This window comes from Hippopotamus amphibius, chromosome 13 (genome assembly GCF_030028045.1).
Source record: "Hippopotamus amphibius kiboko isolate mHipAmp2 chromosome 13, mHipAmp2.hap2, whole genome shotgun sequence".
Lineage (NCBI taxonomy): Eukaryota > Metazoa > Chordata > Mammalia > Artiodactyla > Hippopotamidae > Hippopotamus > Hippopotamus amphibius.
In genome coordinates, this window is record NC_080198.1 from 2,797,612 (window position 1) to 2,825,450 (window position 27,839).

Genomic DNA, 27,839 nt, shown 5'->3' on the forward strand with positions numbered 1-27,839 from the left:
CCGCGTCAGAGTGTCTGCTGTAAGTCACCTCTCTGCCACCGTCCAGGTGTGCCGGCTGGGGGGTCCGGCAGATGGGCTGCAGGCTGCTCCGGGCAGAAGACGTTCCGTGGAGAGGAGGGTCTGGTGTTTCAGGATGCAGCGACCTGGCCCTCATTAAGTGCTAAATCACAGGCCCTGGGAGCTGAGCCTCAGTTTCCTTGTCTGTAAAATGGGTGTTGCTGTGATGGGGAAGCCCCAGGACCTGTGGACGTTCAAGAGCCTGTTGCCGGGTGGCACCTCCCCAGCCGTACCCTGCTGGAGGCCGGAGAGGGCCTGGGTGAGGCTGCAGAGGACACCGTCCTTCCTGGTCATCCAGGGTGGGGGACGGGGAGCGGGGGTGCAGATTGCAGCAGCTCTGGGACAACCTCTCCAAGTAGGCCTGACCAGCTATAGGGTGTGGGGTGCAGGGGCTGGTGTGTGGGGCGGGGAGTGGATGTTGTGGACACTGAATTTTAGGGGAAATGCTATTTCCCCTAAATGAAAAGTGCCCACCACAGCTCTGCTCCTGCCGCCCCCTCCTCTCTGCTGTGGGGAGAGGGACCATTATGCGGGTCACAGAGGTGGAGGGACTGCCCTGGCGTGCACAGCCAGAAAGTGGCCAGGTCATGCTGCCTAGGCCAGATATCTGGGAGGCAGGGGCCCTGAGCACCCAGAGCAGGCCTGGCACAGCTAGAGTCACCAGATTTAGCAAATAAAAATATAGGATGCCCGTACATTTGAATGTCAGATAAACAGTGAGTTCGTATAAGTATGTCCCATGTAATGCCTGGTATATACTTGTGCTACATTTTTTGCTTATCTGCAATTCAAACTTAACTGGGCGTCTTGTATCTTATTTGGAACCTTAAGCACAGGGAGGGGTGGGAGATGGTGGGGGACTCGAAAGTCAGGCTGCCTGAGTTTCTGTCCTGAATCTGCCACTTACTGGCCCCACAGTCAATCCCCTCGGCTTCCTGGGTCTCCTCCTGTCTTGAAATCACCTTCCTCGTGGGGCTGGTGTGAGGATTCCGTGAGATGACGGTTCTGAAGCCCTCCGACGGGGCCTGGGCACAGTGAGGGCTGCGTACGTGCTCCCTGTTTGTTTTCTTCACTGAAATTAGGTGCACAGAGGAGCTTTAATCAGTCATCCGCCATGTGTCTAAGGCAGCAGGTCTGAAACACGGGGCAGGGAGTCCGCAGGACGCCTTAGCATTTGAAACACTGATTGCAGATCCAGAGCTGTTGGGTGTGTTTATATCCATCGATATTTACAACGATGGAAATTAAAGCTGAGAAAAAATATAAATATGTATGCATTCACTTTAAAAGACAACGAACCCGCTGTGTTTACGGAAATAATACATTTTTAATGAAAAGTAGCTCTATTTTAGAACCAATAAAGTAGAACAGCGAAGAGTGGCATTCCTTTTCACTTTTGCAAATCTCTTGAACGTGTGGTTAATAGGAGTCAGCTGGGTTCTCACACCTGCCCCTGCTTTCACCTCTGGAGATACCACACCTCACGTAGCCTCTAGAAAACTCCACCGTACGCCACAGCGCCAGCCCCCTGCTGCAAGTGTGAGTGTGAAAAATGCAAATCTTTTCACATTACCGTGAACATAGTTCTGACCTTTTGATCTCCGGTGCCCTGAGAGAGGCCGGGAAGCTCACTTCGAGAATCACTGTCTGAGGCTCCCTTCGGGCCCCCGGACCCCTGAGCCCCCCCGCACAACAGCAGGGGGGCTGACCCAGGCCTGCGGGGTCGAGGTGGTCCGGGTGCTGCCCAGCCCGCGGGGACAGCTGCTGTCTGCGCCAAGAGCAACGGGGAGCCCCACCTGGCAGCATCCGTGCACCCTGCCTCCCCAGGTAAGAGGGGCGAGCTGTGGTTGGAGCCCTGCGTCTTGGGCTGAGAGCAGGGGCTTGGGGGGCACACTGCTCTGTGGGGGCAGGGCTCGGGCCTCAGGGACTGTCTCTCTTCACACGCACACAGGCACGCGCGCTCGCTGGGGGCCCGGGGCCACAGGTGAATGGCGAGGGCAGCCGGCGGCCTCCCCGTGATGCAGGCTGCCTCCCCCGTGTCCGGCCTCTGGGTGGGCGAGCGTCTCGTGAGTGCCCCGGGCCCCTGGTGGAGGCCTGCGCGCTCTCGGGGCCTCTCGTGGGGGTCTGTCTGGGGCTCTGGCTCGGTCCGCGTGTGACCATGGCAGGGTGTGTGCCTGCACACAGGCATGTGGTGTGACGCTCGCTTGCCGTCTTAGGGGCTAAGCTGGGGGTGGCTGCAGACTCTGTCCTCGTCTCCAGCACATTCTTCGGGGGCCAGGAGCGTCGTCGTGGCAACCAGCGGCCACCTTGTCAATGGAACAAATGTGCCTGTGACCGCGTCCAGGGGGCTCGAGCTGTCTCTGCCCTCCCATCCGCCTCCTGCGCGGGCAGTCACCCTCCCCCAGCTCCTGGGCCCCAGGAGGCCGCCCAGGCAGGGCCCTGGCGAGTCTGGGAACACATCCAGGTTTTCCGTCATTCTTTTTTCTTCCTGTTTTTATTTTTCTTTAAAAAAATGTTTTTTATTGAGATATAGTTGGTACACTACTATACGAGTTACAGGTGTACAACGTGCCGATGCACAGTTTTTAAAGGTCATCGTCCATTTGTAAGTATTATAAAACACTGGCTGTGCTCCCTGTGCTGTGCAAGGTATCCTGTAGCTCATTGATTTTATGCACAAGTCTTAATCCCCACCCCCTGTCTTGCCCCTCCCCGCTTCCCTCTCCCCACTGGTAACCACAAGCTCATTCTCTATATCTGTGAGTCTGTTTCCTTTTTGTTACATTCACTAGTTTGTTTTATTTTTTAGGTGCCACATAGCCATGATATCATACAGTATTTGTCTTTCTCTGTCAGCCTTATTTCATTTAGCATAATACCCCCCAAGGCCATCCATGTTGTTGCAAATGGCGAAATTTCATTCCTTTTTATGGCTGAGTAGTATTCCGTTGTGTGTGGGTGTGTAGTATTCCGTATTTTTTTTATCCATTCATCTATTGATGGACGCTTAGGTTGCTTCCATATCTTGGCAGTTGTACATAGTGCTGCTATGAACATGGGGTTGCATGTATCTGTTCAAATTAGTGTTTTAATTTTTTTTAGATATATATACCTGGGAGAGGAATTGCTGGGTCATATGGTAGTTCTGTTTTTAGTTTTTGAAAAACCACCATACTATTTTTCACAGTGGCTGCACCAATTTGCAGTCCCACCAACAGTGTACGAGATTTCGATTTTCTCCACATCCTCTCCAACATTTGTTATTTGTGGTCTTTTTGATGATGGCCATTCTGACAGGTGTGAGGTGACAGCTCATTGCGAATTTAATTTGCATTTCTCTGATGATTAATGACGTTGAGCACCTTTTCATATGCCTGTTGGCCATCTGTATGTCTTCTTTGGAAAAATGTCTATTCGTGTCTTCTGCCTATTTTTTTAATCGGGTTGTTTGGATTTTTTGGTGTTGAGTTGTATGAGCTGTTTATATATTGGGGATATTAACCCCTTATCGGTCATATCGTTTGCAAATATTTTCTCCCATTCAGTAGGTTGTCTTTTCATTTTGTTCCTTTTCTGTACAAAAGCTTTTAAGTCTAATTTGGCCCCACTTGTTTATTTTTGCTTTTATTGCCTTTGTTTTAGGAGACAGATCCAAAAAAAAAAAAAAATATTGCTACCATTTATGTCAAAGAGTGTTCTGCCTATGTTTTCTTCTGGGAGTTTTATGGATTTTAGTCTTACATTTAAGTCTTTTAATCCATTTTGAGTTTATTTTTGTAAATGGTACAAGAAAAGTGTTCTAATTTCATTCTTTCACATGTAGCTGTCCAGTTTTCCCAGCACCACTCATTGAAGAGACTGTCTTTTCTCCACTGTATATTCTTGCCTCCTTTGTCTTAGGTCAATTGACCATAAGTGTGTGGGTTTATTTCTGGGTTCTCCATTCTGTACCATTGATCTATTCGTCTGTTTTTGTGCCTGTACCAGACAATTTTGATTACTGTAGTTTTGTAGTGTGGTCTGAAGTCAAAGAGCATGATTCCTCCAGCCTGTTCTTCTTTCTTAAAATTGTTGTGGCTATTTGGGGTCTTTTGTGTTTCCATACAAATTTTTAAATTATTTGTTCTAGTTTGGTGAAAAATGTGCTTTGTAGTTTGATAGGGATTGCTTGAATCTGTAGATTGCCTTGAGTAGTATGGTCACCTTTACAATATTTTTTAAAAAATATTTTAATCATTGGAGTAGAGTTGGTTTACAATGTTGTGTTTCGGGTGTACAGCAAAGTGATTGTTATACATATAGATATATTCTTTTTTTTAGATTCTTTTCTCATATAGGTTATCACAGATTATTGGGTAGAGTTCCCTGTTGGTTATCTTTCTTATATATATCCTTGTTGGTTATCTATCTTGTATATTGTAGTGTGTTTATGTTCATCCCAAGCTCCTGATTTATCCCTGTCCTCCTCCCCACCCTATATTTTCCCTTTGGTAACCATAAGTTTGTTTCCTATATCTGTAAGTCTGTTTCTGTTTTGTAAATACGTTCATTTGTATCTTTTTTAAAAATTAGGTTCCACATATGACTGATATCATATGACACTTTAACAACATTAATTCTTCCAATCCAACATGGTGTATCTTCCCATCTGTTTGTATCCTCTTCAGTTTCCTTCATCAGTGTGTTAAAGGTTTCTGAGTACAGGTCTTTTCCCTCCTTAGGTGGGTTTATTCCTAGGTACTTTATCCTTTTTGATGCAATGGTAAATGGTATTGTTTCCTTAAATTCTTCTGACAGTTTGTTGTTAGTGTATAGAAATACAACAGATTCCTGTATATTAATTTTTTATCTTGCAGCTTTACTGAATTCATTGATAAGCTCTAGTAGTTTTGTGGTGGCATCTTGAGGATTTTCTATGTATAGTATCATGTCATCTGCAAACAGTGACAGTTTTACTTCTTCTTTTTCAATTTGGATTCCTTTTATTTTTTTTCCTTCTCTGATTGCCGCAGCTAGGACTTCCAAAACAATGTTGAATAAAAGTGGGTGAGAGTGGGCATCCTTGTCTTGTCCCTGGTCTTAGAGGAAATGCTTTTGGGTTTTCACCACTGAGTATGATGTTTGCTGTGGGTTTGTCATATATGGCCTTTATTATGCTGAGGTATGTTCCCTCTATTCCCACTTTCTTTCTTTTTTTAAAATTTTTTTATTGGAGTATAGTTGCTTTAGATGTTGTGTTAGTTATTGCTATATAGCGAAGTAAATCAGCTATGCGTACACATATATCCCCTCTTTTTTGGATTTCCTTCCCATTTAGGTCACCATAGAGCACCAAGTAGAGTTCTCTGTGTTATACAGTAGCTTTTCATTAGTTATCTATTTTACACATAGTTGTGTATATATATCAATCCCAATCTCCCAATTCATCCCACTCCCCTACCCACCTTGGTATCCATACATTTGTTCTCTATGTCTGTGTCTCTATTTCTGCTTTGCAAAAAGGTTCATTTATATCATTTTTCTAGATTTCACACATATGCATTAATATATGATATTTGTTTTTCTGACTTAATTCCCTGTGTATGACCGTCTCTAGGTTCATCCATGTCTCTACAAATGACCCAATTTTGTTCCTTTTTATGGCTAATACTGCATTGTATATATGTACCTCATCTTCTCTATCCATTCATCTGTTATTGGACATTTAGGTTGCTTCCATGTGCTGGCTATTCTAAATAGTGCTGCAGTGAACATTGGGGTGCATGTGTCTTTTTGAATTATGGTTTTCTCAGGGTATATGCCCAGTAGTGGGATTGCTGGGTCATACGGTAGTTCTCTTTTTAGTTTTTTAAGGAACCTCCGTACTGTTCTCCATAGTGGCTGTATCAATTTACATTGCCACCAGCAGTGCAAGAGGGTTCCCTTTTCTCCACACCCTCTCCAGCGTTTACTGTTTGCAGACTTTTTGATGATGGCCATTCTGACCAGTGTGAGGTGATACCTTCATCATAGTTTCAGTTTGCATTTCTCTAATAATTAGTGATGTTAAGCATCTTTTCATGTGCCTCTTGGCCATCTGTATGTCTTCCTTGGAGAAATGTCTTTTTAGATCTTCTGCCCATTTTTTAATTGGGTTGTTGGGTTGTTTTGATATTGAGCTGCATGAGCTATTTGTAAATTTTGGAAATTAATCCCTTGGTTGCATCATTTGCAAATATTTTCTCCCATTCTAAGGGTTGTCTTTACATCTTGTTTATGGTTTCCTTTGCTGTGCAAAAGCTTTTAAGTTTAATTAGGTCCCATTTGTTTATTTTTGTTTTTATTTTCATTACTCTAGGAGGTAGGTCCAAAAAGATCTTGCTGTGATTTATGTCAAAGAGTATTCTTCCTATGTTTTCCTCTAAGAGTCTTATTGTGTCTGGTCTTACATTTAGGTCTTTAATCCATTTTGAGTTTATTTTTGTGTATGGTATTAGGGAGTGTTCTAATCTCATTCTTTTACATGAAGCTGTCCAGTTTTCCCAGCATCGTTTATTGAAGAGACTTTCTTTTCTCCATTCTGTGTCCTTGCCTCCTTTGTCATAAATTAGTTGACCATAGGTGTGTGCGTTTATCTCTGGGCTTTCTATCCTGTTCCATTGATCTATATTTCTGTTTTTGTGCCAGTACCAAACTGTCTTGATTACTGTAGCTTTGTAGTATTGTCTAAAGCCAGGGAGCCTGATTCCTCCAGCTCTATTTTGGCTATTGGGGATCTTTTGTGTTTCCATGCAAATTGTAAAGTTGTTTGTTCTAATTCTGTGAAAAATGCCATTGGTAATTTGATAGTGATTGCATTGAATCTGTAGATTGCTTTGGGTAGTATAGTCATTTTCACATTATTGATTCTTCCATTCCAAGAACATGGTATATCTCTCCATCTGTTTGTGTCATCTTTGATTTCTTTCATTAGTGTCTTATAGTTTTCTGAGTACAGGTCGTCTTTTACCTCCTTAGGTAGGTTTATTCTTAGGTATTTTATTCCTTTTGTTGCAATGGTAAATGGGATTGTTTCCTTAATGTCTCTTTCTGATCTTTTATTGTTAGTGTATAGGAATGCAAGAGATTTCTGTGCATTCATTTTGTATCCTGCAACTTTATCAAATTCATTGATTAGCTCTAGTAGTTTTCTGGTGGCATCTTTAGCATTTTCAATGTATAGTATCATGTCATCGGCAAACAGTGACAGTCTTACTTCTTCTTTTCCAATTTAGATTCCTTTTATTTCTTTTTCTTCTCTGATTGCTGTGTCTAGGACTTCCAAAACTATGTTGAGTAAGAGTGGTGTGAATGGACATCCTTGTCTTATTTCTGATCTTAGAGAAAATGCTTTCATTTTTTCACCATTGAAAATGATGTTTGCTGTGGGTTTGTCACATATGGCCTTTATTATGTTAAGGTGGGTTCCCTCTGTGCTTACTTTCTGGAGAGTTGTTTTTTGTTGTTGTTGTTGTCTTTTTATCATAAGTGGGTGTTGACCAAGTGGGGAAAGTGGGGTGGGGTGGGATGAATTGGGAGATTGGGATTGCCATATATACATTACTAGTAAGAAAAAAATATCAAATTGTACACTTTAAATATATGCAGCTTATTGTATGTCAGTTGTATCTCAATAAAAGTTCTTTAAAAAAAACTGGTGCTGAATTTTGTCAAAACCTTTTTCTGCATCTATCAAGATGATTGTATGGTTTTTATTCTTCAATTTGTTGAGGTGGTGTGTTACACTGATTTATTTGCAGATATTGAAAAATCCTTACATCTCTGGGATATATCCCACTTGATCAGGGTGTATGATCCTTCTAATGTATTGTTGTATTTGGTCTGCTAATATTTTATTGAGGATTTTTGTGTCTATGTTCATCAGTGATATTGACCTGTAATTTTCTTTTTTTGTGATACCTTTGTCTGGTTTTGGTATCAGGGTGATGCTGGCCTCCTAGAATGAGTTTGAAAGTATTCTTTCCTCTGTGATTTTTTGGAATAGTTTGAGAAGGATAGGTGTTAGTTCTTCTCTAAAGGTTTAGTAGAATTCACCTGTGAAGCCGTTTGGTCCTGTACTTTTGTTTGTTGGGAGTTTAAAATTACTGATTCAGTTTCATTACCGGTAATTTGTCTGTTCATATTTTCTATTTCTTCCTGGTTCAGTCTTGAGAGATTGTACATTTCTAGGAATTTGTCCATTTCTTCTAGGTTTTATTGTCATTCATTCTTAGCCAACAAATATTAACCCCCAGCTGTGTGCTGGGCACCAGTAGCTACGAAGAGAGACAAAGTCCTGCCCTCAAGAAATTTAATAAACATGTTAATTAAATTTCACACTTCCTCAGTCCTTATAGTGTACTAGACACTGTGTTTTGCAATTTACATGTGTTAGTTCATTTAATCACTGTGATAATTCTGTTACTGCTCCCATTTTACCAATAGGGACATGCAGGCACAGAGAGGTTATGTTACTTGCCCTTAACCACACAGCAATAAATAGCAGAGACAGGCTTGAACATAGGGTATCAGGCTCCAGAGTCCATGCTCTTAACCACTATACGGCATAACCTCTAATAAATGAAAAATAACATTTCAGATAGTGGTAAATGCCACAAAGAGACAAAAATAGTGAATGAAGGGTGCTGGAAGCAAGGGTGGTTGGAGGTATATACTTGAAGTGTTGGCATTTGAGTTGAGTCTTATTAACCAGAAAGAGCCAGCCATGCAAAGGTCAGAGGGAATAGCACATGCAAAGGCCCAGAGGCAGGGTGGAACATGGCATGTTGGAAGAACAGAAGGAAGGCCTCTGAGGCTGGAGCCTGGTGAGGGAGGGGCTCTGTGCTGTCAGAGATGAACTCCCTTCCCAATCCCAGTGGCTCCCCACAACAGACACATATGTATTTCTTGCCCTTGGATGTTCCTGATCAGCAGCTGGCTCTCCTCCAGGTGGCCATTCAGGGATCCAAGGCTCTTCCTTCTGGATTCCACTGCCCATACCACATGGCCCCCTGGTGGCTGTGTCAAGCCAGTGGATGGGAAAGAGTGTGGGAGGTGCTGATGGGCCTGGAAGTGGAGCACACCACTCCTACTTTATGGTCCAAAACCTAGTCCCATGGCCACTCCCAAGTGCAAGGGAGATGGGAAGTGTGGTCCAGCAGTGTGACCTGGAGGAAGAGGACATGTGTGGTGGGAATTCAGCCAGACTCAGCTGCAGCAGTGGCTTGTGGGATTGCAGAAAAAGAGTAGTCATATGGGATTTGCTGATAGATGGGGGCAGAGGAAGACAAAACCCCAGACTGCAGGACCAAGCAGGTGGTAGAGGTGCCTGAGGCTCTGGGGTAGGGGTGGGGGAGTCCCATCAAACAGAGAGGCTGTGTCCCTGCCGCATGGTCAGTGCTAAGACTCTCTTCTCAGGACAGCACATGCAGATGTCTGTACAGGGGTCCTGTGTCAAGTGCCCTACCTGTCTCACACCCATTGTTAGGTGACCGTGCAACTCCTTCCATTTAGAGACAGAGTCTCCTTCACAATGCCTTGATTCTAGGCTGGCCCTGTGCCTTGCTTTGGCCAGTAGCATACAGCAGAATTAACAAAGTGCCAGTGCCGGGCCTGGCCTCAAGGAGCCTGGCCACTTCTGCTCCTATTTTTGGAATCCTTCTCTGATGTGAACAAGGCTGCTGGAGGATGAGATCATGTGGAAGAGGACCCAGCTGTCCTAGCTAAAGTTGTTCTAAGTCAGCCTATGGCCAGCCAAATCTAAAATACATGACAGATTTTTGCCAAGATTAGCAGGGCCACCTACCTGACCCATAGCTGGCAGTAGGGGTGTCAGGAAACCCAACTGAGATCAGAATGGCCCAACTCATCCGTGGACTCAAACAATAATAAAATTGTTTGAAGTCATTGAGTCCTTGAGTCTTGGGGTGGTTTGTTACTCAGCAATAGCTAACTGATACGCTTCCCTGTGTAGGCAAAGAGCCCTGGTCGTGAAGCCCAGGTTGTGGGTTTTGGTCCTGTGCCTGTCAGTAATGTGTGTGGGTGAGTCCCCTGTGTCTCCCTGCCTTCAGCTAGGAGGCAGCTCTGGAGCACTGTGAAGGGATGTGGCTCCAATTCCAGCTGCTTAGGATAAGAATAAAGGCAGGGCTGTGCCTGCATGGTGGCTCCAGATCCCACTGCTCCTACTGTAGCCAGCAAGCTTCCTCAGAGGACCAGGAGTTTGTCAGATGGAGGAAAGGGAGGTGGGTGCTCCAGTTGGAGGAAACAGCACAGGTACAGAATGTGGTGCAGGGATGAGAGATAGGGCATGAAAACTGCCAGCCTGGCATGGAGAAATTACTTCCTAAATGGCATTGTCACTGCTGCTGTATAGAAGGGGCCAGCATGGCAAGTGCCAGGTTGTGAGGGGCTAAGGAAGTCAGGCTTTATCTGCAGGATGATGGGGCGCCACGGCTGGTGGTAGAGAGGAGGTGGGATTGGCCTGGCCATAGCTTGGAGGCTGGCTTGATGGGGCATGAGTGGAGGCAGAGAGACCTGGAAGGAGGCTGTGATGTTCTTCCAGGTGAGAGATGATGGTGGCATAGTCCGTGAGGAGGGTGCAAACAGAGGGCTACCTGGTTAAGGAGAGCCAGAGCTCGGTGACTTACTGGAGGCACCTGATAAGTGGCAGGAGGAGTTGATGACATTCTGTGTCTGGCGCCCTGTGTGGTCCACAATGCAAATCCATTCTATCTTCCTTAAGCCTCTTTGGAGGTGGTGGAGGCTCCAGACCAAGTGCCGTGGGCTGACGTGTGACAGCCCCAGCCAGAGCCCTTGTTCCCTCTCATCCTGGTGGCGGGGTCTTGAAGCGGCCACTTCTCTTCCCTGAGACCATCCTCACCTGTACACGGGAGCCTCCGAAGGGCTCTGGAAACATGTCACAGACTTGCCCGTAGCTGGCAGGGGACGCTGCACCACACGTGGAGAGAAACTTCACTGCAGGACTCTCCTGACCCAGGTCTTGCTGAGGGAGTCCCTTGAGTGGAGGGGCGTGGGGCAGGGAGTGTGGGAAGATGGGGGGTTCCTGCGTGCTCTGCTGGGGCACTCCCTGCAGAGTGGTGCAGCGCACAGCCCATCCCTGCGGGGCCTTGGGAAGGCTCAGATCCTGCCCTGGGATTAAACTTGAACTGGTTTTAAACTTAAGTGCAGAGGGCATGTGGGTGTGTGCATACACGCGTGCTCAGAAAGGTACTTCTGACCAACAGATAGGAACTTTATCCCTCCCAACCCACCTCCAAACTACCCCGCCACCTCTGGGGTGCGCTGTGTCGGGAAAGTCCTGGCCTTGGTCGTCCCTCTGCTGTGCTTGCTGTATGGTCTGTTGTAGAATCCTGCCTCTCTCTGGGCCTCAGTTTCTCTATCTCTGGAACAAGAGGTTTGGTCCAAGTCTGAGACTGTGCGCCACTGACACAAATGCCAAGGCCAGCTTGTAGTCATCTTTTGCTCCACCCTCATGGTGTTTGTCAACATACAGGAAGAGTAGGAGATTTTACTTTAAAACCTGAATGTTCAGCTCTTCTTGAAAAACCAGAAGGTCTGGCCACGGGGTGGCCCACGTTCCCACGTGGCTGCAGTGGGCCTGTGCCGAGCGGCTCACTTTCTGCTGTTTTGCCACGCCTAGGCCTCGACATCTGAGTGTTCAACACCGTAGTCCTGGGCTAATTTTTGATTCAGCCTCTCATGATTTTTACCTTTTTAAAGTCAGTTTTGTTGAAAAGTCACCTTAGAAATAAACCAAAGAGGAAAAATACCTTTGCCCAACACAGAGCCAAATATTTATTATCCCATCCTGATGGGGAGAATAGCAGTAATAGTGTGGTGACGATTACTAATCCTAACATGTAGCATTGCTCCATTGCTCTGCCACTTGGAGGGCCAGGCAGCCATTACCGCGGGGGAGGACCTGCACAGCAGCCCTGTGGAGGGATTACTTCCCCCCTTTACAGATGGAGAAGCTGAGGCTCACAGCACAGCTGAGCTCGGCACCTTGTAGAGAAGGCGGGCCCCAGGCTTGGGAACTAACAGTATTCTTAGGAGCTTTGCGAAGGCTGATAGTAGACCTTGCCATTCTTCTCAAAGACCTGGTTGCCCTCATGCCAGGCCCACTCCTTACCCGGATAGAGGGAGGTCATAGGGTGACTTCTGATATCATGTTATGTGATTAACATTAAATGGTCATCTGGGGAGTCTGGTCAGAACCTCCCCCATTCTCAGGGGCCAGGACACCAGGAGCAGAGGACCACGGGATTGGAAAGCCTCTGCTCATGGTAGACACTATAGGTTTTCCAAGGCAGAGATAAACTGTGAAATGGGGGCTTCAAGAAACTTCTGTATGTTTTCTCCTCCCTTATCCATCCACCCATCCATCTAGCAATCCACCAACCCACCCACTTACACACCCATCCATATCCATCGATCTATCCATCCACCCACTCACTCATCCATTCATCCATCCATCTACCAACCCATCCAGCCATCCACTGACCCACCCAACTACCCACTCACCTACCTACTCATCCATTATCCATCCACCCACTCATCCTTCCTACAATCCATCTACCAACACCCACCCATCCATCAATCATCTACCCATCCACCGACCTACCCACTTACCCACCCATCCATTATCCATCCATCCATCCAATCTACCCATCCACTGATGCACACAACTAGCCACCCATCCCTTTTCCACCTACCCATCCACCCATCCACTCATCCATCCACCTATCCACCTATCCATTCATCCATCTGCACATCCATCTACCCATCCACCAACCCACCCACTTATCCACCCATCCATTATCCATCCATCTTTTCATCCATTTATCCATTCACCCATCTACTCATCCATCCATCCATCTATCTACCCATCTACCACCCACCCATCTACCCACTCATCCATTATCCATCCACCATCCTCTCTCCATCTATCCATCCACTCATGCATTATCCGTTTATCCATACACTCACTCAGCCATCCCTCTACCCATCCACCTATCCATTCACCCATCCATCTATCCATCCACTGATCCACCCATCTAACCACCCATCCATCTATCCATCTGCTTACCATCCACCTATCCTCTCACTCGTCTATCTGTCCACCCAGTGACCCATGCACTTACCTACCCATCCATTTATCCATCCATCTATCTACCCATCCATCTACCCATCCACTGACCCACCCACCCATCCATTATCTATCCATATACTTATTCATCCACCGATAAACTCATCCATCTATCCACCCACCCATCAATCTACCCCTCCACCAACATACCCACTTAACCACCCATCCATCCATCATCCACTTATCCACCCATCCATCTACTTGTCCACTGCCCTACCCACCCACCCACCCATTATCCATCCATCTATCCGTTCATTTATCCATCCATCCATTCACTCACTCATTCATCCATCCATTAATCCATCTACCCATCCATCCACCCATTCATTTACCCATCCACGGACCCACCCAGCTACCCACCCACCCATCATCAATCCATCTGTCCATCTACCCATTAACTCATTCATCCATCCATCCACCCATCTACTTATCCAGCCATCCATTATCCATTCAATATCCAGCCACCCTTAACTTAATCATCCATCCATGCACCCACCTACCCATCCACTGACCCACCAACCTGCTCTCCCATTCATTATCCATCCATCTATCCATACACTTATACATCCACCCATCTACTCATCCATCCATCCATCTCCTGATCCATTCATCCATCTATCTACTAATCTAGCCACCTATCCACTCACCCATTATCCATCCACCATCCACTCACTCTCCATCCATCCACCCACCCACCCACTTACCCACCCATGCATTATCCATCCAACTATCCATCCATCCATCTATCCATCCACTGATCCACCCACCTACCCAACCATCCATTATCTATCCATCCACTTATCCATCCACCTATCCACTTACTCATCCATCCATCCATCTAGCCATCTACCCACCTACCCATCCACTGACTCACTCACCTACCCACCCATTCATTATCCATCCATCTATCTATCCACTTTTCCATCCACCCATCCTCTTATCCATCCACCCATCTGTCTACCCACACATTCATCCATCAGTCCATCCACCCACCCATCCACCAACCCACCCACTTACCCATCCATCCATCATCCATCCATTTATCCATCCATCTACCCATCCATTGACCCACCCATCTACCCACCCATCCATTATCCATCCATCTATGCACCCACTTATCATCCAACTATTCACTCACTCATCTATCTATCCAGCCATCCATTCATCCACCAACCCATCCACTTATCCATGTATCCTTCCACCCATCTATCTACCCATCCACTGACCCACTGACCTGCCCACCCATCTATTATCTATCCATCCACTTATCCATCCACTCACTCATCCATACATCTGCTACCCACCCACTTACCCACTCATCCAGTATCCATCCATCTAGCCATCCACCCACTCACTCATTCATCCATCCATCGATCCATCCATCTACCCATCCACTGACCACCTCACCTACCCACGCATTATCCATCCACCTATCCATCTACCCATCCTCTGATCCATCCACTTATCCACCCATCCATTATCCATCATACCCACCCATTCATTATGCATCCATCTGTCCAACCACCCATCAACTCACTCATCCATCCACCCAGCCACTGACCCACCCACTTATCTATCCATTATCCATCCACCCATTAATTTACTCATCCATCTATCCACCTACCCAGTCATTCATCCATCAATCTATCCACCCACCTACCCATCCACTGACCCACCCACCTACTCGTTCATTATCCATCCATCTGTCCATCCACTTAACCATCCACCCATCCACTGACCCACCCACTTACCTACCCATCCATTATCCATGCATCTTTTCATCCATTTATACATCCATCCATCCATCTACCTACCTATCTACCGACCCACCCACCTTCCCACTCATCCATTATCCATCCACTTTTCCATTCACCATCCACTTGCTTACTCTCCATCCATCCATCTATCCATTTATCCATCCAACATCCATTTATCCACCCATCCATCTGCCTATCCACTGACCCACCCACCTACCCACCCATCCATTACTTATCCATCCACTTACCCATCCATCTACCTATCCACTGACCCACCCACCTACCCACCCATCCCTAATCATCCATCCACCTACAACCCACCATCCACTCACTCTCCATCCATCTGTGCACCCATCCACTGACCCACCCATTTATCCACCCATCCATTATCCATCCACTTATCTATCTACCTACCCATCCATCCATCCACCCACCCACCTACTCATCCACTGACCTGCCCACCTACTCATTCATCATCCATCCATCTATTCATCCATTTATCTAGCCACCCATCAATGGACTCACCCATATCCACCTACCTATTATCCATCCATTGATCCATCCACCCATCTACTCCTCATCCATTCATCTATCCACCTACCTACACAGCCATTTACCCATCCATCTCTCCATCCACCCATCCATCTACCCATCCACTGACCACCTACCTATCCACCCACCCATCCATTATCTATCCATCCACTTAACCATCCACGCATCCACTCACTTATTGATCCACCCATCCACCAACCCACCCATTTACCAATGCAGCCATTTATCCATCCATCTGTACATCCACCCATCTATCTACCCATCTTCTGACCTGTCCACTTACCCACCCATCTATTATCCATCCACTTATCTATCCACCCATCCACTTACTCATCCATCTGTCTATCTACCCATTCATCCATCCATGCACCCACCTACCCACCCACTGACCACCTCACCTACCCACCCATTCATTATCCATCCACTCAGCCATCCATCTACCTATCCATTCATGCATCCACCCATCCATCTACCCATCCACTGACCCACACATCTACCCACCCATCCATTATCCATCCATCTATCCAACCACTTATCCACCTATCTACTCACTCATCCATCTATCCTCCCATCCATCTACCTATCCACTGACCCACCCACCTACCCACCCATCCATTATACATCTATCCATCTACCCATCCATTCATCTATCCATCCACCCATCCATCTGTTCATCCACTACCCCACTCACCTACCCATCCATCCATTATATATCCATCTATCCATCCACTTATCCATCCACCCATTCACTCTCATCCATCCCTCCATCTATCCATCTACTCAGTCATCCATCCACCTATTCATTTACCCATCCAGTGACCCACCCACCTATGCACCCATCCATTATACATCCATCTGTCCATCCACCTATCTATTTATTCATTCATCTGTCCATCCATCCAGCCATCCACTCATCCCTTTACATGCCTACCTATCCTGACACCTAAGTAAAGAAGAATAAAATGGTCCAAAGGAAGAAGTCAACCAACTGTCCAGCCATTTTATTTGTCCATGCTGTGATCCAGGCCCAGTTTTAACATTGGGGAGTCTGACACAGCCTAGACACTGAGGGGCTCCCAGTGTATGGGGCCACGGGGCTGTGGTCTCAGAGGTATCTGAGTTTCATCAGTGTCTGTGGGCACAGAGTTCAGAAGTGCCGTCGTTTGGTGGCTCAACACAATCACCAAAGGTCCCCTCAGTCTGCTTCACACCACAAGCCCTCACCCGCAAGCAGAGATACCCGGGACCAGCAGATGCACAGGCACACACCACCCCGAGTCTCCCAGGCACATGGAGAGATATATACAGATAGCCGTGTACATGCAGGAGCACACGAGACATATGTACTTCAGCACCCTGGAGGTGCCCGAGGGTGCAGGCACACAACCTCAAGGATCCCTAAAGTCTCGGCCTCTCTCTCTCTCTCACACACACGCATGCACACACGCACGCACGCACACAGGCAAGTGCAAACGGACACACATTGGAACACCACACCCTCCTGGAGGAGAGCTTTCCAGGTTGAGAGGCACTGGACGAAGGTGGAGCCAGTGTAGAGAGGCCTCGTCCACACCTCTCTCTGCCCTGGGACTGTGACAGCCAGGAAGCCCTGCTGGGCCCCACTGCTTGTGGGACCCCTCACCCTGGCTCTGCTGCCCTATAACTGAGGGCACATGGCAAAGGCGGGGCATACTGGTGGGGAGCGCGTTCCCTTAGCTGGCTTCTGCCAAGTGGCAACGACCTGTCCTTCTGATGATCTCATGATGCCGAGGGCATGAGCCCTCCCACTGCATGGCTCCTCGCGAGGTCACCACTCGGGGGCCCTTCTCAAGAGGACTGAGCTCAACGGGCTGAGGCCAGGGACCTGCTTCCTTCCCCAGGAAACCGATGACACTGCAGCCCAGGCATCTGGGGTCGCTTCTGCCCACGCGGCCAACAGAATTTGAGAACCCAGCCATGTGAGGGTCCCAGTGGCTCCTGACCCCACACCCAGGCCTCGCCCCTCCTTACCCCAAAGGGAGTACCAGAATTAAGAAGAAGCACAGGCCATGGAATGATACAGGCAGACTCAATATAAATAAAATATTCATATAAAAATAGTCTCTTACAAAATATTCTCTCATATCCAGTGGCTCACTTTCCAAAAGATGGAAAGTGCTGGGAGTTTTAGTATTACCTTTCCTCTCTCTATATACTGCAAACTGGACTTTTCTAACGGTGACGTCTGAGCTGGGGAGGACTACAGGATGGGAAACGTATCCTGGAAAACGTCTCCAATTCTGGACCAGCTTAAATCTCTGGAGAATTAGCAGCAAACGGCAAAAAAAAATATGTGTGTGTGTATATATCTATATATGTATAAAGGATGGCTGTCCTCGCACTTAAACATCTAGTGCAGCAAAGGGGTACTTGCAAAATCAACTAGTAGAAATACCTGCATAAAGAATCATTATGTACAGTTCTACTCGGCGCCTTGTCCTAGTGACAGAATTATCCCTCAAGGAAAGCAAGCGGTCCACTTGGATTGCAGAAAACGGATCCCGACGAGGTGGAAGGGTTCTCTTTAATTAAATAAATTAATATTATTTTTTATCAGAATAAATTGTTAAATATTGCTATGCTGAGGCCCCAGGGTCCAGAGTTTCTGGTGTGAAGGCTCTGCTCCAGCCGCGGAGGCCCCAGCTGGCGTCTGGGGCTGGCGGGGTGGCACTGGGTGTGGCATGGACAGCTCGGGGCCCCCACCGCAGACAAGACAAGCTCAGCATGGCTGCGAAGGTCTGGGCTGTGCCCGCAGCGTGGGAAGCGTCTGGTCCTGCGCCACCCGCCGTGCGACCGGTGGGGCCGCGGGCGGGGAGGAGCCGCTCACTTGCAGGTGTAGACCTCGGTGCGCTCGCTGCATGTGTTGCACTTGACGTAGCAGCACCAGTGGAACTTGCAGTTGCACTGCCACACTCGGGCGTACTGGTGGGTGTTGTAGCCGCGGCCGCAGCACATGAGGTCGCAGCCGCTGGCCTGGGGGGCCGTCTTGTTGCAGGCGCGGCCCTGCGTGCCCACGCTGCCCGTCACCGGGTCCTCCTCGCAGTAGTTGGGCGACTTCTCGATGTACACCAGGTCGGTGTCCATGGGCTTGCGGTAGGACAGCGGCTTCTTGATCTTCAGGAAGGTGGGCCGCTTGTTGCGGCTGGCGCGCACAGGCTCCACGTGCACAGCCTCGTTGTACTTGTCCTTGAGCACGTAGCCCAGCTCCCGGAACTGCGGCAGCGTGGTCCAGCAGGTCTTGGTGGTGCATGAGCCCGACACGCCGTGGCACTTACACTCCAGCTTCATGTTCTCCTCCAGGATCTGCGGGGGCGACGGGGAGAGCACAGTGCGTCACCACACAGCCGGCCGAGGGAGCCCCCAGCCCGCCGCCCCCTGCCCAGCCTGGCTGGGTTTGGCCTGTGTTTTTCTTTCTGGCGCAGGAAACTCGGACCTGGATTCGAACCCCTCTCACCCACAGCCTTTGTGCTGTGCCTTCCCCGGGACTTGCCTCCCCTCCCTGCCTGCCCAACCCTGAGTGCCCCTCACACCGGCGCTTAGATCAGTTCAGGCCGGTCCAGGCCACACACAGGTTCTCTCAGGACGGCACAGGTTGCAAATCATTTCTGAACGAACACTTAAAAACCAGGAGACTTTCAAAGACAGACTGCCAGGCCTTCTGGCAAACAGAAAGGGCATCTAGCAACGCTGGAGTGATATTCAAATTATTTCACAACCAGTGCAGCTGGACACTGATCTGCTGGCATTAGGAGCTGGCCACAAGGCCAGCATGGCCACGTGGCAGTGATACCCGGAGCCGTGGCAGCACCTGCCTCCCTCGGGGGTCTGCATCCCTCATCTCGCCACAGTCCTTGCCGCTCCCTAACGCCTCCCTGACTGCAGGCTATGCTTCTTCAGAGTTCATCTGCTTTGATGACTTGTGACAGCTGCCAGGCCCTGCAGACATCTGAGTCTGGGAACCCTGACTCTGCTTTCACCTTCCCTGACTCCCAGGCTGGAGGATGTTCTTCTTCCGAGTGCCCAGCACCTCCTGGACCTCGTCAGAGCGCGAGGGGCAGCACTGTACAGGGAGGAAAAAGCAGAGATCTGGACCCTGGGTTTAAATCCCAGATCTACCGTGAACCTGCTGTGTGCCCTCAGGCAACTCGCTTCCGCAGAGCTGCAGTTTCCCCAGGTGCAGAGCAGGGATGATGACAGCACTACGTTATGGTCATGCAGTGAGATGCTCGACAGAAGTGAGAAAGGATGAACTTCTCACACACACAAGCAGCTCAGATCTCTAGGATGCAATGTTGCATGAAAGAAGCTGGATGCAAAAGGCATCCTACTGTGTGATTCCACTGGTAGGACGTTCGCGGCCGGGCAGAGCTAAGGACCGGTCTTCACTTAATCTTTACACACGGGTATAGGCAGAGATGGCGCGTGTGCTGTACTTGCTGGCCCCTGCTTTGGATCATCCCAACAATAAAGCAAGACACCATTTACCAACCCCCCTCATAGTGCAGGGTATTTATATTGCTTTCAGGGTTTCTTTTCTTCAATCGTCTTCTCCTTCCCTCCCTCCTTTCCTTCTGTTTTTTGTTTGTTTTTTTAAACTATATGTAACGTGTAAGGAGAATCTTTGGAACTAAAGTTTCTCCTGCTTCCTCACTATCTTCAGCCTGATTCCATCCTAACAGACACTGGCTGCTGTAGGCCAGGCACTGGGATGGGGTGTACTGGTGAGCGTGGCTGCGGTCATAGTGTGTGAGCATTTTCCTGGCCCTTCATCCAGACTGTCAATCTGCCTTTGCCTGTTACTGAGTGAAAGAGTGAATGAGTGAGTAAATGACTGGACGTCGCTTCATCGCCGTGCTGACACTGGGTCCATGCTTTTATACGTGGCGTCTTATTTAACTCTGTGGAGCTAGTATGATTCCACTTAACAAGGCCAAAACCGAGGCTCAGCTAACTCCTAGAGCTGGTCTACGAGGTGTTCGGAGGCGAGGGTCTTATTGCCGAGGGGTGTGAATCAAGTGCTTGGTGGCTGCTTACTTGCCATGTGACCTTGAGGTTGTCACACCCTCTCTCTGGGCCTCAGTTGCCTTCAGTGAACATGGAGTGAAGGCAATTCTATCTTTTCTGACAAACGTTAGAGCGCTGGAACAAAATCAGGTATTCCAAAAATAGCCATTAGTTCTGCCTCTGGGTCTGGGGCTATGCTGGTGCTGGGGACACAGAGGTGACAAGATAAGATCCAGGGGTCCTCCCAGCCCTAGATGCTCAGCTTCCAGGAGGTGACCAGTGCTGGTCAAAGTACTCAACAAAAGGGAAGACCACCGTATCTGCACTCAGGCCAGCGAGGCCAGGGCATCCAGTGTGTTCGGGGACGGGGATGTATTCTGGTTGGCTGAATGTCTGGTTCCAGGACACCTAGGGCAACGGACAGAGCACGTGCTGCCATGCGATCTCCGTGCACATGCAGCTGGTGGTAGGGGAACAGCCCCCCAAATCACACAGACGCCCCTTTTGGTCATCAGTGAGGAGATAGTTCCCAAATGTCACCTTTCTGTGTTGGCCTAAAAAGCGTGGGGAAGAGTGAGGTGCAGAGGTGTGATGTGCATGGAGGGCAGAGTTCAGCAGGCGTCTCTGAGGCCTGACGGCCTGGCCGGTAGGTCTTAGTGCATCAGAGACTCCAACACGGATGCCTGGGGGCGGGGGGCATTCAGCACGGACGCTGACACTGGGTGTGGGTGAGGCCGTGCAGCACGTGGAACGCCCACGCATGGCTGGCCGGAGTGCACACGCAGCATGGGGTCTGGTGAAGCTGAAACACACAGAGCTGTCTCTCAGAAGTGTCCCTCCCAAGGTGTATGTCCTAGAGAATCACATGCTCGTGTGCACAGGAGACAGGTTCAGGGATGTTCAGGGCATCAGCGTTCACGGTAAAATGGATAAACGGAAGCGTGTGGGCTCAACAGGACAGTGAGCTCGAGGACAGTGACCATGACCAGCCACAGCGGCAGAGTCAACCCCGGAAATACAGCGGGGAGGGAGGGGGCAATCGGGGGGACTTCCGCAGAATGCCTTCAGGTGTATCAAGTTCAAAGGTGGCAAGACCGGACTGTGCTGTTCGGGGCACGTACGGAGCGGGTGAGTGCAGTGGAAAGAGTGGAAAGTAAAGGAATGAGGGTCACAGATGTCAAGGCGGTGGCTGTCCCTGGGGTGGGAGGTGAGGGTCACCCAGCGGGGTCCTGGGGTCCTGGCAGGCATTCTGTTCCTTGATGTGGCTGCTTTATAGTTATTCTTTTAAATCTACGTGGATGACCTGAGTACTTTTTTGCACGTAAGCTATGCTTGCAATTTATAAAGATGCAGCGGGTGCAGCAGCCCACGCGCACAGCACCATCCGCACCAGGGACGTGCCAGTGAGCACCACAGCGGGACAGCACCTCATACCCACTGGGGCGGCTGCAGGAGGAAATACAGAGTGAGCAGGGACTCGTGAGGATGTGGCGACAGGGGAGCCCTCAAGCCCTGCTGGTGGGGATGTGGGACGGCCTGGCGGTGCCTCAGAGTGTTAACCACACAGCGACCCAACCACCCAGGGTTATGGTCTCCAGGTCTGGGTCTCCCCTCCCCACCCGTCATTCAGAGGCTGAAATCCTAACCCCCAAAGCGCTATTAGGTGGGGCTTTGGGAGGTTCCTAAATCACGAGGGTGAAGCCCTCATGAATGGGACAGTGCCTCACAAAAGAGACTCCAGAGAGACCCCCTGCAGCCCCTTCCAACTTGTGCGAAGGCCCCAGCGATGAGGCAGGAGGTGGGTCGACACCAGAACTCAGCCCTCGTCTCGGGCTCCCAGCCTCCAGAACCGTGAGACGTCAATTCCGTTGTTCTCTGTGCCACCCAGTATAGGGCATTTTATTGTAGCCACTCGGGCACACTGAGACACCCAGCAATTCCACTCCTAGGTATACACCCAGGAGAACTGAAAACACAGCCACATCAAAAACCGATAAAACAACGTTTATAGCAGCATTCTTTATAATAGCTGCAAAGTAGAAACAACCCAAAGACCACCAACTGGTGAATAGAGAAACTGTAGCCCATCCACACAACAGAACATCATTCAGCCACAAAAAGGGGTGAGGGGCTGACCCCCGCCCACCACGGATGGACCTGGAAAACCTGATGCTCAGTGACGGAAGCCAGACACATGCGGCCACGTATTGTGTGACTGCATCAAAAAGCATGTCCAGAAGAGGCGAATCTATGCACTGGGGGGCTGGGGGTAGGCTGGAGAAATGGGGGGTAACCGCTGAAGGTGCAGGGCTCTCTTTTTTTGTTTTTTAAGTGTACAATTTGATATTTTTTTTCTTATTAGTAATGTATATATGGCAATCCCAATCTCCCAGTTCATTCAGGGCTCTTTCTGGGGTAAATCGATTGTGGTGATGCTTGCACATGTCTACGAACATATTAAAAAGTGCTCAACTGCACACTTTGAGTGAGGGCACGGATGGGACAGGAACTAGACTGTAATTAACTTGGCTTTTTAAAAAAGGTCCCTGGTGGGCTGTCATGAGAAGCACTGGGTTGTATCTGTGCGTCTGTGACACTGAATGTGTCCTCGGTGGTGGCCCCTGGGCAGCAAGCCCCAGAGTCAGGGCCAGGCTCCCGGGCAGGGCGGGATGCTGTCTCCCTCTTCCTCTGTGGCCACCGACAGGCTGAGGCCGCGGCGGTATCCGTGTGGGCCCCTAATCACAGGACACACAGCCCGTTAACGCTGCAAAGTCTGCATTTTGAGAGCCTCAGCGATCGCATTATGTCCGAATTAAGCTGGGTGCAATCACAGCCACCCCCCACCCCCGGCCAGGGCTGGCCACCCGGAGGGGCACCAAGCCCTCTCCCTGAGGCAGGGGACAACAGCAGAGGACGTGTGTGTGGGACAAAGCACCCTCTGCTCCCATCCCGAGGCCAGGATGGCTCCCAGCTTCCGAACTGCCCAGGGGGACTTCTGGGGCCCCCCCTTACACTCGAAGAGCTTGGGTTGTGATTCTGTGTCAGGTGGTCGCAGGTCTGCAGGTTCTGAGAGGACACGGCCCCGTGCACCTTCCCAGTGGCCTGGCACGTGGCGGGTGCTCTCAGGAAATGCCCAGAGAAAAATCAGCTACGGGGTGCCTTCAAACCCTGGCCCAACCGGTACCCCCCACCCCGAGCACGCAGCCTTGAACATCCAGGGTCCTGGAGGCCCTGTCTGCCTGGGCAGCATCCCTGCATTGCCGGAGGGAGGGGAAGTCAGAGGACCGGGGAGGGGCTGTGCGGGGCGAGGGCCAGTCGGAGGCTTGGAGCCGCTGGCATGGACCCCCGTCAGTGGCTGCACTGCTGGGTCCTGGCTTAGAGACCAGCCACGGGAGACTGCTCGGGGGACGCTGTTTCACCATCCTTGGTGCAGAGAAGCCTCTGCGAAAGGAAAGCAGATGAGAAAACAGGTTGTAAGGCATGGAGTCTGGCATCTGGCCTCGGTACCCACCCGGCTGTCCATCCGCCTCTCACTCCCATCTGTTGCTGCTGGTCGGGCAGGGCAGGGGACTGGCCCTCACCGGAGCCGGGGATGCCCTGAGCGCCTACTGTGTGCTGGCACAATGCAGGGACTGGGGTCTCAGCAAAGTTAAGGCCGTGAAGCTGCTGCCCTTGTAAAGAGCACATGCTGCAGGGAGAGGGGAGCAGGCACTGGCTTCAGATCATACAAGTGCGGCAAAGAGGATGAACGGGCCGAGGACTGGACGGCGTGGGAGGAGGCGGGGGCGGCTATGTAGCGCTGATGGTGGGGGACACCCTCTCTGAGGAGGGGACGCTCAGGCAGAGGGCAGGACCCCAGGCAGGCCGGCACGGGGCAGCACAGACCCGTTCCCTCATCTCGTTCCCACCTGAAGCACGGATGGCAGGGCCTGAGGGCAAAGGGCCCGCGGCTTCTGCACCACAGAGCCGGGGCCATGCGATGACCGGGCGACACTCCAGGTGCCCAGGTGGCACAGGTGGGAGGGCCCATCCCACAGGCTCTACCGACCATACTGAGGAGGTGCGATGTTTTCATTATTCAGTATTTTTAATGAACTTTCTTTTAAAAACGTTTTATATTTACGGAAAAATTATGAAAATAGTACAGAGGGTTCCCACACAGCCTGTATCCAGTTTTGCCTGTGACTAACGTCTGACATTAATGTGGGAAATGTGAACTTACTAGTGTGGGAGATTAATTAATGGGCTCATATTAATTTATTACGATGAACTGAAGTCCATAGTTTATTCCGATTCCCTTGGTTGATACCTTGTGTCCCCTTTCTGTTCCCGGATCCCATCCAGGCCACCACATGGCATTTAGTCATCCTGTCTCCTTGGGCCGGGAGATGGGATTTTATCGTGTGCGGACAGGGCAGCCAGCGGCGGCCAGGAGCAGGATTTATGGTCTTAAAAAGACCTCAGTTGGCTGGAACAAATGCAGCCCTCACGCTGGTGCTGGGAGACTGTGTGCACGTGTGTGGGGTGGGGGTGGGGGGGGTAATATGGGAAAGCTCCGTACCTTCTGCTTAGTTTTGCTGTGAACCTAAAACTTCTCTGAAAAAGTCTATTTAAAAAAAAATACATCCCAGGAGAGAAGGAGGGCGTTTCTCTGGAGTTGCAGCTTGGCTGTTCCTGCTGCTGACGGGCTAGGTGTCCTCGCTGGGCCTGGGTTTCCCCATTTCGAACTCAAGGGTTTGAACTAAATGATTTCTGAGGCTGCTTCAGACCCTGTCTCTGAGAACCCTGACCTCATATCCACACTGCTCTTTAACCCAGACAAAGCGTTGTCAGAGCTCTGACGGCATCTGGTGGCCAGATACCCGCTGAGAGATGGGCATTTCCATCCCATTTCACAGGTGAGGAGACAGAGGCTCAGAGCAAGAAAGGGACTTAAGACCACAGAGTGGGCTGGATCTCCTCCATATGTCTCTCCAGGGCTCTCCCCGCCCTCCCCCTGCCGCCCCCTGCCTGCCCCGGGAGGCTGGACCGGAGGGCCGCACCCTGAGCTCACTCTGGTTTCTGTCTGTGAGTGGCTGGCCCAGGGCACCGGCCGTGATGGTTTGACTGCAGCTGCGCCCCTTCCGGGGGTCTGGCCAGTGCAAGGCGCTGGAGGGAGCCCCGAGGGCAGAGCAAGGTGCTGGTTGTTACTGCTCCTACTCCTCCCCGCTGGCCCCACAGGGTGGCTGTGTTCCCCTAGCAAAGGTCATGGCTCCGGCGTCCTCTCGGTGAGTCCCCCTGGGTTCTAGCAGCCCGACCTCCTGGCCCCTCAGGCCTGAGGAGTAATAGGCCCCCTGTTGCCTGCCCCAGGGGGCTGTACCATCCCTCTTGGTTCCTTTAACTTTGTCCTTTGTATTATTAGTAATCTCTGTTTTACAAAACAGCTTTGTTGCAATATCACTCACATACCATACGATTCTCTTTCTTAAAGTGCACGATTCAGTGGTTTTTAGTATGTGCAGAGCTGTGCAACCGTCACCACGGTCTAAGTTTAGAACATTTCCTCACCCCCCAAAAGAAACCCCATGCCCATCAGTCGTCCCTCCCATCTCTCCCTTCCTCTCGGTCCCTGGCAACCACTCATCTCCTCTCTGTCTTTATAGATTTGCCTGTTCTGGACATTTCATATAAATGGACTCATACAACATGTGGCCTTTTGTGTGTCCAGTGTCCTTCACTCAGCATAATGCTTTCAAAGTTCACCCAGGGTGCCGCCTTTGTCAGCACTTCGTTCCTGTTTATGGCTGAATAGTATTCCATTGTAGGGCTCTGCCTCACTCTATCCACCCCGTCATCAGTTGTTGGCCTGCAGCCTCTGTTTAAAACTCACCTGAATTTCCGAGTTTGAGTGCGCCTGTTGCGTGGGCCCTGACCCCGGCGCTACACACCAATCCTCGTGGCAAAGCCAAGCACGAGCCCGCCCCTAGACTCCCAGCCTGTGCTCTCTCCCCTTCATCCACCTCTGGGCTCTGCACCTGCCGGCCCTTATCTGGAAGGCCAATCTTTACTGCCATCACAGAGGCCTGACCCAACAATTCCACCGCAGAATATGTATCCTCCAGGGAGCCTCCTGCATGTGTAAAATGACAGCCTCACGGAGGCATTATCTGAAATATCAAAAGGCCGAAAGGATCTAAAGATCCACCAATGGGGACCGGTTCTACAAATCATGGCGCACCGATAAGCTGGAATGTCCCGCAGCTGCCGTGAGATGCAAGGTGGAGAGAACAGAGGTGCAGGGAGGTATGCAGAGCATGAGCTCTTTGTGCGAGAAAGAAAAGACCTGTGCGTGCGTGTTCCTGAGAGCACAGAGTAACATCCCTGGAGGAATATGTGAGACCCTGGTAGGAGCAGCTGCCTCCAAGGAGGGTACTGGGTATCAGGCGCCTGACTTTTCATGGGATTGTTCTTTGTATCATTTGAATATTCTACCACGTCAGGAAAAAGTCACCTCCTCCACAAAGCCTTCCCTGATTGCCAGGGCAGTCGTTAACTCCCTCATGGTTTCCATAACACCCCTGGGCTGTTGGGTCATCTTCACTTTGTCCCTGTGATGACTGTTTACCTGTTAGCTTCCCCTGTTAGGCCAGCAGCTCTCTGTGGTGGACCTGGAGATATACAACCCAAACCCCCTTCAAGGGAGGTCTTGCTTCACAGCTGCATTTAGTGATGTGCTAGTAGACAGGCTCTTAAAGAAACAAACAAAAAAAAGCCCTGTTTTGTAGTGTTTGCCAATTCCTGTGGGATAAATGCTCCCACCACAGCCAATTTTAAGCTACCAGTGGTTTAACAATCAGCTTGCAAATCTCTAATATTTAATACTGGGTCTTGTGAGTGATAAGACCGGGCTCCAGCACACCACAGGACCAGGCAGCCTCCTGCTGTCAGATTCTGCTGGGTCTGCCCCAGCCCCAGATCCCTGCTGCCCTCCCTGCAGCTGGGGACAGAGAGAGGCGGGGGTCCCGAGGCCTGGCCTCTCTGATGGGCGGTACCGGCCCCAGAGCTCCCCAGGAGGCTGAGCTGGGCCAGCATCGTAGCTGCTCTTCTGCCCCCTCCTGCTCCTCCCAGCCCCCTTCACCGATCCCAATCCTGAATAAACAGCTTGCACAGGAAACTCTATCCCAGCCTCTGCTGCCCCACCTGTGACACTCCTGGGGTGGGCTGGGGCCAGGACATTCCCCTCTGCCTCCCAGCCTTGGCAGAGA

At 50.0% G+C, this 27,839-nt stretch overlaps 2 protein-coding genes and 1 pseudogene across 5 annotated transcripts in view; 2 read left to right on the top strand and 1 right to left on the bottom strand.

The window, feature by feature from the left end:
* The first annotated feature begins 1,053 nt into the window (after nucleotides 1–1,053).
* Nucleotides 1,054–15,453, top strand: LOC130835099 (guanine nucleotide exchange factor subunit RIC1-like; annotated as a pseudogene).
* A 131-nt stretch (nucleotides 15,454–15,584) lies between these two features.
* LOC130834670 (guanine nucleotide exchange factor subunit RIC1-like) lies at nucleotides 15,585–16,193 on the top strand (the record flags this gene model as incomplete). The annotated part of the gene is given in 3 exon segments (XM_057705152.1): nucleotides 15,585–15,657; nucleotides 15,696–16,060; nucleotides 16,062–16,193. Coding segments are annotated over 3 exon segments (570 nt in total), but the record flags the coding sequence as incomplete, so codon positions are not given.
* A 1,910-nt stretch (nucleotides 16,194–18,103) lies between these two features.
* WNT7A (Wnt family member 7A) overlaps nucleotides 18,104–27,839 on the bottom strand; it is a 63,492-nt gene continuing 53,756 nt past the window's right edge. For 3 of the 4 annotated variants that reach the window (XM_057706060.1, XM_057706058.1, XM_057706059.1), the window contains exon 2: nucleotides 18,104–18,894. In XM_057706060.1, the coding sequence (XP_057562043.1) occupies nucleotides 18,415–18,879 (465 nt within the window). In that variant the 5' untranslated portion in view covers nucleotides 18,880–18,894 and the 3' untranslated portion in view covers nucleotides 18,104–18,414. The remainder of the gene's footprint in view (nucleotides 18,895–27,839) is intronic. The other variant, XM_057706063.1, reaches the window with a different exon arrangement.